Here is a 12,898-nt window from a genome sequence, read left to right on the forward strand (position 1 = left end):
TGCTGGCTTGTGTTTCATTGTTGACAGCCGTCCAGTGCACCAAAAAGAAAGTCATATCTTGTTTCAGTGCATAGAACAGATGGTCCAGCCGTTTGAAAAATCTCCAGAACAAAAAAATACAAAACAGATTTTTACAGGTTTGAATAGCTTAAAAATGCTGTGGTAAAAGTGTTTTAATGCCATAATTCAGAGTGCAGAGGGGTTCCCATAATGCTGGGAAACAGAGACAGGTGAGTTACAAGGCAGACACGGACAGACCGAGCGAATAACAGAGAGATGGAGGGCAGACAGGGAGCTCGTAGAGCAAAGTGAGGGGGAGGGGAAGTTGAGGGGAGCCGGTGAATCACAGAAATAGCAGGAGGCTGAAAAGACACACAACAGGGACAGGTGCAAAGCGAGGAACAGATACAGCACAAGACATGACAAGTACCTTGGTGTTTATTTGCTTCACCCTCCCCCAACCAAACACTCAAAGGGTAAATGTCTATTCTGGTTTAGAGTTACACCCAGTGCTGCCTTGAACCGAGTTCGAACCACATACCATTCCTCAATGAGCCTCTACTCTTCACCAGGGTTCACCCTGCTGTAACCCTTGAGTGGGGTGTGTGAGCAGGCTGTTCAAAGGCCTACCCCATTGCAGAATGTCACACCTGCCTGGCACTTCACTGCCATCATTACTACAGGCTTTATAAGGTTGGAGGAATTACTAAGGGCTAGGTCTGATCTGGCCTTGAGCTCCAAAGTCACAGTGAAGGATAGAAAACAAGTGGTTTTGTACCATCTTTCTTACAGGCTCATGCTGGCTCAGATTGTTGTGTTTGTCTCATTTTTAAAAGGATCGAACCTTTTAAAAGCCACTGAAAGGTGCAGTACTTTTGCAAAACCTCTGCTTTTGTCACTTCTGTCGGTTCAGAAGTACTGTCAAGTACTGCAATTGGAACCGAGGGGCTCAAAAATGCTTGCAAATGTTCTTTACTAGCTAGACCAGGAATTTAGGAACCAGTGACACTGTCTTCCTTAACCTGTGACTTGGTTGACATTATCTGTACAGTGTATCTCCTGTGGTGTCACTCTGTTATTGAACATTAGTGTTAATATACTGTAGTTTAAACTTGGAAACTTAGACAAGAAAAGTGAGGAGACTACATAAATTAGACTGATTGCGGCCTCTAAATAAAAAAGGACACATCAATTGAACACATTTTAAAGAAGGAAGTTTCTATTTTATGAATCTGCACCAAGACACGTCTACCATGACATAACAAGGCAGTTTGAATGGCTCCTAAAATGTGATCTGATCATCATCTAAGTCATAATAATAAATAGTCTTATTTAACAAACAACACATACAACATTTTACACTGTCATATCTTTATTGAATAATCAAGGTAAGAGATGGAAAAAGTATGTGAACCCTTATATTTACTAACTAGTGGAGTTAAGAGGTATTTTGGCCCATTCCTTTATACAAAACTGTTTCAGTTCATGTATATTTTTGGGATGTCTTGCTTGAAGATGATGCTTGCTTGAATTTTATGACTTAGATGAAGATCAGATCAGATTTTAGGAGCCATTAATGCAAAAATCCAGATATATCCAAAGGGTTCACAAACTCACAACTGTAACTGCGAAGTCAAGTGAGATCTTGTACTACATACGCAGTTGTAGGTGTTTTTGTTCCTGATGAAAGCACCTAATAATCACGGGTTGCACTGAACAGAGTCAGGTGATCTTGCTGGCCAATTCATTTACTCGGACACCTTTTGCTGAAGATAAGTTGAAATGTAAGCCGATGTTAGCTCCAGAAAAAATTAGCATTGAATGGAATACCTCTTCTCACTACCTAAAAGCAATGAAGACGCTGTTCTGGATCGAATAGAGATCAATCCTCTCCCTGTACACTGCATTGCACCCAAACCACAAGAAGACTATAAGTATAACAAGACCTGTAACTGTGGTTATTCAGATAATACTCTGCCTTGCAACATACAAAAAGCTATGACCAGCACCACAATCTCACAATCCACTAATGAGCAATTCCTTACTCAATTCCTTGTTATGCTGACTGATAATTGAAGCTGACTGCATTGTAGTCTTAAATCTTACTTACAGTGGTTACCTATAATGTGTTTTTCCTTCACTTTGTAACTATCAATATTAGTTTCATCCAGCTATCTGATTGCTCTCAACCACGAGCAGAATCAGTTTAATGGTACTGTATACTACACCTTTTCTTATGAGTTAAACATACCATCACAATTTATATAACTATGTAATTAATTGTTACCTTAGATAAAGAAGTCAGCTAGATACATTTTTCAGACGTCATAAAGAAACTTAACGATCACAACTTGACTGAAAGTCAATTTAATACTAACAAGAGTTCCAGTAGAAGTCAACATAGCTTTGCAGAATACCATAAAATTCACCAGATTCATAAGATGCAGAAGAAGCAGTAAATTGAAGATTATTGAATAAAACACATTACAAATTTAAACTTGCTTCAGCTTCAAGACAACTATAGCAGACAATGAAGAACAGGAATCTTTTTTCTAAGAAATTGCTTGACACAGCCTCATCTTGGGTACTAACTAGACCTGCATAGTTGGCTAAAATTAACATCTCCTACAGTCTTAGTCTGTTCTATTCAACCTAATTATAGTACAATACTTTAGACAAGTAACAGCAGTGATAGTGTTTATCATGCAATCTTATTTAAGTCTCAAGCACCCAATTTCCATTCTAAGCCAAGGAAAATGCATTATACGCAGTAAACTTTTCTGGAAAAATAATACTTCTATATCAATGGAATTCTGCTGAACACAAGGAGTAACTAACTAGCCAGCATCTATATCACCCTGCAACTCACAACTGGCAACCTCCTGAAGCTCAGCAGGTGTGAGCTTGGCAAGTACCTGAATGGGAAACTCCTGGGAAAGCTAAGACTGCAGCTGGAAGAGGTGTTAGTGGGGCCAGTAGGGAGATTCACTCACTCTGCGGTCGGTGGGGTCCTAATGTCCCCAGTATAGCGACGGGAACACTACACTGTTAAAAGGCTTTACTGTGGATGTGACATTAAAATCGAGTCCCTGACTCTCCGTGGTTGTTAAAAACTAATAATTTACACACAACATTAATATGCTTTTTTTTCTTTACTTTTTTTTCCATGCATTTTTCTTACCTATCAATACATACATTCCTAATTATTATTTTCTTAAACCTTTACTATTTGATTGTAATTTACCATATGTAGTTTTTTTTCTTCTCATGTTAACTGATTGCTTCAAGGCATTTAGCTATGTTCACAAAAGTGTTAAAATGTCACGTCTGTTTAAGGTCAATGCCTAATGTGTGTATTTCACTTAATACGATGAAAAGCACATAGCCTAGTACATAATGGAATTGCTATCAGGTTTTACTCGGTGGAGGTGGTTCACATTATTTGGGGCATACTGTATAAACCCAGCTGTGCATTGTGACTTTGGGGACTACCTCTTGAAAATCTTTTGTGTTTTATAGAGAATAAGGGTAATATCCCCTCCTGTAGGGAATGTGATCCTAAATGATATCAAGTTAACATTTTCTGTGTAATACTTTTTTTCCATATAATCTGGAATAATTGTAGTAAAACGTTTTTTACTCATTCTGTCTTTCTGGCATTTCTGGCATTCTGGCTTGACCTCGGTCCTCACTTTTGAATCCAGAGAAGAGAAATGAATCTTTAATCTTAAAAAAGAGGAAATTATACTAAAGAGTCAATTTTAATTTCACCTCAACATTTTACCTTACACAGCATAAGCCTGCACACAATAATTTAGCATTTTGAACACCGACCTCTAAATAAAGATACCATCAACATACCTTTTTCGAAAAACATTGGAGGAATGTTCAGTGGAAAGCGACATTGTGTATACTTCAGGGAAATAAAAAATACCATTGAACTTTTCCTCTTTTATAGTGAACTAGATAAAGGGAAAGATTAATTTCCAGACACGAGGCATGCTGCTCATATTTTATTGTTGTAACATACACCTGTGCAGAGTGAACACAGTGACAGGGACATAATCTTTGATATAATAACCCGTTACTTTACACGGCTTGAAATAAAAATCGTTAACCTCAGGGCAGTGTTAAACAATTATTTGAATACACACCAGGAGCTCCAGGATGACTTTCACTGAGGCTATTACCACTAAAACACAAAAAAGCAGCACTATGTAGGATGCGATGAAAGAAGGACACCGATTCTCTTGGCCACAGTAGAAACAAAGCAACTATTAGAACAGCAGCCCACTAACAGTCCAACGAGGTCTTTAAACATGTGGAGTTTCTTTACACGAAGTGATGTGGGAGCTTTTAACAAGAAAGATGGCTCTCTCTCAAAATGGCTGGATGAGATTCTCAGGTCAGGTTCTTTCTAGCAACCAAACAAGCTAGATGGGTTGAATGTCTTCCCCTCATTTGTAATCTTGCTGAAGTACTGCCTATATTCTCAATTTTGGTGTTCCCAAGCTAGACGTTTTCTTTCCCCCAAATAAAACACTTGTGCCATCGTGAACCGACACATTTTTTATGACCCCCAAGAGAAATGACACACCTGGCAGGCGTTAACTTGCAATAATCCAGATTCTATGGGTAAAGAGCGTAGAATTCATCACCATTCCCTTGTGGAAGGACATTCTCCCCTCCTTAAAATCCAGCTCGCTGAGGATAGACACGCCGTCTCCTAACATCTCAAACTAACTTCAAACGCAAACTCCAGTACAACGACCCTATCCATGGGGAATCTGCGCCTGAAGTATGCTGCGGTCTGCGTTTATGATAGAGTTTAGACAGTATGGCTGCAACCTCTCCAGGCATCTGAGTAACACATGCTGACCATAAAGTCTGAACCACTTTGAACCATAAGATTATAAAAAGACATACAGCACCTCACAACTTCATTGCTCCTTGATACACAGTACATGGTGCTCAGTAAAGATTTTAATCTCAATTTAAAGCAGTTTATTAAGAATAAACCTTTGGCGGCTCAATGAATTTTGTAGAGAAGAAAGCAGATGAGCATGAAACTCTTCCATCCACTGCTTCAGATACACAACTGGCCCTTAACATCCATGCTGCTGAAGACCATCCAAATAAACTCAAAGCACTTAGAACAAGGACGTGCAATCGACTGGAATGGCAGAAACCAGGGCTGTCTGAACTTGTATGAGACACATTCTTAGGGAGCAATCCCTACCAGTAGTGAAGATGTGAGGGTACAGGCCTCACAGTCTGCCTCAACCAAGATATTAGGTGAACTATGTCGTTACAAAGCCACACACCTGTGTGCGGCATAAGGGTCATGGCGTACCGTACATCTTGCCCTCGTCGGAGAGGATGATCTTGCGGCGGCCGCAGGGGGGGTAGATGGCCAGGGCCTCCTGGAAGCTCTGCTCGATGTCGGGGCTCCATACCCCCTCTGCGTCATTCTCCAGGGGCTTGTCGAGCGACTCGTTCAGCTCCTCGCTGTTCCCCCCGGGAGAGGGGGCTTGGACCCAGTCTGCCGACGTGGTGCCGCTGGGATGGGGGGAGGGTGACGTGATGAGGGTGGAGGTGATGGGGAGGAGGGGCGGGGGTAGGTGAGGGTGGTAGAGATTTGAGGTGGGGATGGGCAGGCACTGGAGTTCCTGGGGAGATCAGAAAGAGGGTTATGTGTTTTTTTTTATCAAACTTTAATCCAACAGAAAAAAAAGACTTACATGTAGCTGATATGACTTTTTTATTACTATACCATCCAGATGACAAAAGAAAACTACTGGCTCTGCTTCACTGGATGGAAACACACTGCAGACATGCCCGTATTACAAAGATTTCAAGGCCTGCCTGTTTCTTCTAAAACTGATTTGATTTTAAAATTGCGTTCTTCAAGGAGCAGACCCATTACATCTCCTTCCTACTGTACATACTGCATGTGCTTTCCCAATGACTTCTGGTCATTTGAAACAGATCATGGACAAAATCTGAGGAGTGTAACTCAGCGAACCTGAGACAGAAATGACTTTTTTTTTAGGTGAGAAAAGTAATTTACTAGGCTTTAAGTTTAGGTTTAAAAAGGTAAAACCTAAAGGTTAATGGTTTTTTCTCATCTTTAAATCCAATCTGATTCTGAGAACATGCTATTTAAATAGAGGCTTTAAAATAGAGGATTCAACCAGACATCCACTTATTATCCTGTCATAAACAGACAAGGATAATATAGTTCATAAAAGTGGTAATGAAGAAGATGTTCACTGCATCCTAAATTACAAATCTACTTCTCTAATTTCTATCAATGATGTAGATTCTATTAGTACAGTACTTAATAAGTAATCTAGTTAATTTAGCAGGAAAGAAAATAGATAGAGAAGTAAACAGCTTGTAGAAACTGCAAAGGGAATTCAAAATGATTTAGACAAACCTCAAGACAAAGCAGACAACTGTTACACGCAGGTAGCAGAAACAAGTTATAAATTTAAGATGGGATACTTGGGAATGAGCCGAAAGAAGCTACCTTAGATGTATGAAAAATACTTAGATGTTTATACTGAAACTTCATTGTCAGCATTCTTCCAGCTTTTTACTACAGTAAATAGATATTGTTTACAATAAAATATGCATCATACCTAATTGTAATCTGCCTGGAGGGTCATCTGTCCTCTAGTTTTCATTTAATTCTGGAGTCTTTATGACTTAATTGGAAACAATTGTTCACTTAATTGTGATTAACTGTCACTTCACTACAGACACAATCACTTAATTGTGAACAATTGTTCACAACAATTGTTTGTGAATTGGGCAGTGAGGTGGCTCTGTGGCTAAGGATCTGCGACTGTGGTTGGAAGGTTGCTGGTTCACATCCCACGGCCGGCAGAGGAATCCTATTCCATTGGGCCCCTGAGCAAGGCCCTTAACCCCAACTGCTCCAGGGGCGCCGTATAAATGGCTGACCCTACGCTCTGACCCCAAGCTTCTCTCCCCGTCTGTGTGTCTCATGGAGAGCAAGTTAGGGTATGTGAAAAGACAAATTCCTGATACAAGAAATTGTATATGGCCAATAAAGTGATCTTATCTTGCTCTCTTTAAGCTGTTTCCAATTTTTTTTTACTCATTGAGAATGACAAGTTACCAAAATAAAAACTGGATGACAGCAGGACGCCAGGACCAGAAGTTAATATCATTGGCAAATGCTGCAGTTTTAATACAATACTACTGTAAATATTTATAACATTGGCAGCATAGCTCCTTCACAAATACTTAACTTCGAAAGGGGTGGTGTAGTACTTGTCCTGATGTGCTGGTCATGATTTCTTTTTGCCTATTTGTATGCAGATGAGATGGAGGGGTTAATGGTCCTAGAACAACAGAGTAAGGGGAGGGACAGCCAGAGCAGTGAGTCAGACCTCTGGCAGAGTGCGTCATGTCTGAGCGCAATCAACAATTGGTAATCAACCCTTTTCCTCTCAGCACACTCATCTCAGTGCTTCCCGTAAAGCCGGACAGACAGTGCTGTGTTAACTTCAGTTCAGTTGCCCATTTGTTCTCTGCAACAGGGACACAAAGAGACTATTCATTTTGTAGTGGATTTAGCCGAGTGCAGTACTGCTGCGCTGGAGCAAGGAGTTGGCATTCGCAGACGTTTAGAGACTGCAACATCAATCTGTGGCATCAATTCGATTTTGAAATTATAGCTAGTTTATTGTGATAACATCGAAAATGATTAACTGCACTTGAAAACATTGATGTTATGGGAAACCAATCTTCTAAAGGAAATTCCCATAACTTGTGTGTTATTTCAGCATTACTAAATTCCAAGCCTGCTCTATTTAATTAAAACAGTGACCATGAGGCTTGATTGATAATTTATGATAGGATAACGATTTGTCCAAGCAGGATTTGTCATTCTAAAAACTGAAAGCCCAGACACGTCCCTAGTTCAATGGTCATGACTGATTCTTTAGGGAGACCAAAAACATTGAGCACAAATGTCTGGCTTCCCTGATTTACCATGTACATGGCTGGGTTTTTTTTTATCTGGACCCAAGAACTACTTCATTTTGGACCCTGGGAACATCAGAAAAGGAGTGCGCTTTCCCTTAACAATATTGGAGGGTGGGATTTGCTCTGTACAGATTCTACTGCACTGAATCCAATCCATTTATAATAATTTCTAGTCTTTGGGATTCCATCCTTTGTCAATAGCTTGATCTGGAAAGGAGATCTACTAAACAAATGAATCTAAAAATAATAGAACTTGGAATCCAGTTGAAATTATAAAAAATATTTTTGGAAGTTGTCTGTTAGAATTCTTAGAATGTTTAAGAATGTTTGGCAGCAAGAACAACAGAAATGGAAGATACTCCAACATGGAAAACACAGAAAGAGCAACATCAAATTGTTCACTCAGTCAATTAAAACTTCACTCAGTTTTTGCATCCACGCTAGATTCAAATATGGAAACAGAAAGAGTTTTTTTAGAAAACCTTTCGGAACAAGCGGACAGAAATGTTAACTATTCCCTTTTAGCGTCTCTTTACTAATCCATTTTGTTTTTCATCTTGGCTTTGAGACTTGGACTAGGACTCTTTGAGACTCCTCTCCTGAAGCTTCCCTTAGAATTTAGTCTGCTACTTGAATCATTAGCTTCCACAGGCAAGGGGCCTAGGTATATGGGGCCTACTCCAACATTCCTTGGTGACCCTAAAAAGCACACTTATCTTCCAGAAGTACTTAAAGACAACAGCAGCTAAGGTCAAATCGGGGAACAATCTGATCTCCAAACTTGCTGGCACTGCTACTACCACCCTCCAGACCTCAGTCTTTGCACTGTCTTTCTCAGACGCATAATACTATACCCGCATCTGGTCAAGATCACCACACATTCACAGAGTAGACACCCAGCTGGATGTCACCATGCACATCATCACTGGAACCCTTCACTGCACCTTTCTCCGGGCTCCTGGTCCTAGCAAACAATAGTCTAATGACTCACAGTCACCCACAAAATGCTCAAAATATCCAAAACACCCTTCATCTGTGCCACTGCTCCAGGAGATATTTAATCTAACAAAGACACCTCTGCCATCAGGAAACCCAATCTGGAAAAACCCTCCCCAATAACATTTCAATGCAGACTCCACCTGGGCTCAAGAATGGGAATCACTGGACATAACAATCAAGCACCTCATCGCATGCCCAACTGCACAACCTCCTGGCTTTCACCTTCCAAGGAAAGAGTGGTCAACTCAGAACTGCTCTGTGACTGGCCATGGTTCATACCTTGCCAAGCTCTACAGATGAGGCATCAGCGTAAGCATCTATGCTCCTGTGGGATGGAGCAAACTACACACCACATCCTAGAGGATTGCCCAACCCCCAGACTCAGAGGAGGACTACGCACCCTCAACACAGCCCAACAAGAAGCTACAGGCTCAGGAACTTGTATTTGCTAAATAAGCTATTCCACTGAAACAATTTTCTTTATGCCACTGTTTGACAAGCCTCTCTTTGACGACATTCAGTCTCTGTTCCTGTGTGATCCAGGAACACCTTTATTCAACTAGATCCAAATTGAAATCATATGTATGCTGAACCATATAAACCCCACTGGACTGCTGCAGTACAGAAGGACAATGCTAGCAAGCCAGGAGAGAAGAAGAAAAACATCTAAATATGACCTTGAATGAATGAGTAATACAAATCTATTTAAATAAAAAAAAATCATTGTAAATAACCACTGTGTAAAGAGTTTGTAAGGGTATTCTTTCATTCAAGATGTGCTTTGTATTCTACTCTGTGCCTTTTCCGATCATCATTCAACAAACCTGAAAACGGACTGAATTCAAGTGAAATGGGTTTGAAAACCAGACATTTTTCACTTGGGATTTCAAAAATAATACAGCGCTTCTATTCTGCAGTGCAACACATAATCATTAACAAGGCGTGCTTATTCAAAATATACTGTATATACATTTTTACAGGACACACTTGATTTTCCTGAAATGTCTAGAGGAAAAAAAAAACACTTTTCAGCTTTACTTTACCTGTGGCAGGAAGTCACTGCCACAATCCGCCACTTAAAAGAAAGAAAGATGGAATAAATACAATATCTTACATAAGCATTAAAAACACGTCAGGTTCAGGGACACATTTTGTTTTACTTTACTATGATGGTGACACTGAAGACATTTAACGGCTTGTGCAATAAACTTTCTAACTGCAAATACTGCAGTATTCTAATAACTACGACTGCTGAAGCCCGGAATTTTTTCACTTTGCACTGACAAGAAGAAAGTTCATTTAAAACTTTTAATTACAATTATGTTTCAAAGCCTACTTGCTTATAAACCAAAAAACATGCACAGAACCATGGACTTGCAGAGGAAGACAAAAGATCTCCATGAACAGTTTATCACACGATCAACAATATACGTATTTATAAAAATATTTGATTCCCACTTCATTATTTTGTTAGAGTGAATATAAGAAGGCTTTTTTTTTCCCCCCATGCACAGGACGGCATGATGGTGTGACATTCAATATACAGTTGCATTGTTGCCTTAGAGTTTCAGGTTCCTGGATTCAAGTTCATCTATGGCAGTGGATACCCATTCTGGGTCTGGTGAACTGCGTGTTCCCAGCTCTTAAACATCTTAACCGTTGGATTTTATACATGAAAAAAGCCCCAAATTTGTGATAAGAAACAAAATGCAAATATTCCAATGAAGCAATTTCTTAGATCAATTAAAGGCTTCAGTTATCTAATGAATGTAGATAACTACATTTGAATGTAGATATGAATGAATTAATCAATGTACATAACTACATAATCTTAAAAAAAAAACAGGGGGCAGAGCGATGGCACTGTGGCTAAGGATCTGCGCCTGTGGCTTGAAGGCTGCCAGTTCAAATCCCGTGGCTGGCAGAGGAATCCTACTCCGCTGGGCCCCTGAGCAAGACCCTTAACCCCAACTGCTCCAGGGGTGCTGTACAATGGCTGACCCTGCGCTCTGACCCCAGGCCCCCTATCTGTGTGTCTGTGTGTCTCATGGAGAGCAAGCTGGGGTATGTGAAAAGACAAATTCCTAATGCAAGAAATTGTACAGGGCGAATTAATTGATCTTATCTTAATGTGGGAAGGTGTGTGGGGCACCAGTGGTTCACAATCCCAGGCTTTTACATTTTACCTTGCACCAACGTTCACCGGGATAAGTGGATGGATGGAAAGTATCTACCTCTAAATTAAAGTGACAAAATCGGGACTTATTATTTCCCCCAAAGAAATGTTGTTTAGCCAACATAAACATTTTGCAATATTTAAACATTACAAATTGGAGTTGCAGCATATAGTGAAGTAATTAATGAAGTGCAGAACAGAAGAATTAAACAAACGAGAAAAACCTAATGCAAGTAGATATTTTATGATTCATTCTTTGGCAACATCCTGTTTAGTTCATTGATTCATCCTGTTTGGCAACAGTACTCAAAGCAAATTTACCAACTTTTCACTTCCAGGTAACAACATTTTTTCTAAGTAATAAGCCCCAGATTTATGACTAGAAACAAAATACAAATATTCCAATGAAGATCAATCAAGGCTTCAATTATGTAATGATAATAATCCAGTCTTTTAAAAAGACAAATGTTCAAGCCGTACACTTAATCTAAACCTATGATAACATTCAGTAATCGTGTTTCAAAGACTTCATTTTCACAACTTTTAAAGTTGAATGGGAAGTTGCAAGATCATATAATAATTGGTTGGAATGTGTCGCGGATCATTTGCAAATATTTTTTGAAAAAGAACTGCAAGGAAAGTTTGTACCTTTACGCAAATACATCTTCAAGAACTGCGCTATAAAGGCAAGAAAACAGAATCTGGGACCCTTGTAGCTGAAAGGGCATGAAAGAGATTTCAGAACAAAAGTAAAAGAAAAGAGAAAAATACTCTTTTCATAATTGGAGTGTCTCTCAGCTGTCCTCACTTCTCTGTCCAAGGCACCTTCCACCTGTTGTAAGCGCCGGAAAATACAGCCTAACTGGCAACCAGATTCATAAAAAGGAAAACCACAGGGGACCTTCCAGACAGTTAACGACCAACGCGCCACTAAGGCCTTCCCAAAAATATACTCTGTCTCTTTCTCAGGTTGCTATACGATACTCCCAGTGTAAGCAATAGTAGGCTTGACTGTAAAACTGTAAAACTCAACTTTGAAGCACTAGCACGGTTCCTTTTATAACAGCTTTGTAAGGCAGAATTCTCTCACACTGCAGATGTATGTTACTGGAGCTTAGTTCTAAGCTCTTCGGCATTTAGAATTAGCTCTTTCCACTTTCCATTTGTTTAGAATTTGTTTTGTTCTGACAACAGGAGGCAGTTCCTTGCCTAAAGGATTGTGAGAGTATAGGACAAGCTGCCCAGTCATGCCGTTGAAGAGAATACCCTGGTTCCCTTTAGGAAACAGTTACTGCTACTAATTACCAACTAGCAAACGGGCTAGAACAGCCATTGCTTGTAAGTATTCTAATATATTAAATTCCCAGGAAGTCTCCATTGATTGACATTAAGAGAAAAGTAGTTCAGGTGGGTAGCTGCGTCAGCATGTGTGGGCTGCAAAGGAACAAGTTAAAGGTTTATTCCATGCTGAAAAGAGAAGAAAGAAAACACAATGTTTGGGCTGTGGAGTCTTGCCACCAGAAGAAGGCTCCACAGCCCGAAACGTTGTTTTTCCTTTCTTCTCTTTTCAGCATGGAATAAACCTATTACTTGTTCCATTAAGAGAAAAATGCACATCAAAAATGGAGCAACTCTTAAACTGTGACAAAAAAGTCAAATCTGGGAATCTTACAGTACACAGTACACAGGAAAGAATTTAAGATG

The 12,898-nt window shown here is 39.8% G+C and overlaps 1 protein-coding gene across 4 annotated transcripts in view; it reads right to left on the reverse strand.

Moving 5' to 3' along the window:
- tead4 (TEA domain transcription factor 4) overlaps nucleotides 1-12,898 on the reverse strand; it is a 48,531-nt gene that overhangs the window by 31,732 nt on the left and 3,901 nt on the right. For 2 of the 4 annotated variants that reach the window (XM_088646724.1, XM_088646722.1), the window contains exon 3: nucleotides 5,325-5,669. In XM_088646724.1, coding sequence (XP_088502850.1) covers nucleotides 5,325-5,454 — 130 coding nt within the window. In that variant the 5' untranslated portion in view covers nucleotides 5,455-5,669. Of the gene's footprint in view, nucleotides 1-5,324; nucleotides 5,670-12,898 lie in introns of those variants that run through there. The other 2 variants (XM_088646726.1, XM_088646725.1) reach the window with 1 other exon arrangement.

Source organism: Lepisosteus platostomus, chromosome 9 (genome assembly GCF_059453375.1).
Source record: "Lepisosteus platostomus isolate fLepPlt1 chromosome 9, fLepPlt1.hap1, whole genome shotgun sequence".
Lineage (NCBI taxonomy): Eukaryota > Metazoa > Chordata > Actinopteri > Semionotiformes > Lepisosteidae > Lepisosteus > Lepisosteus platostomus.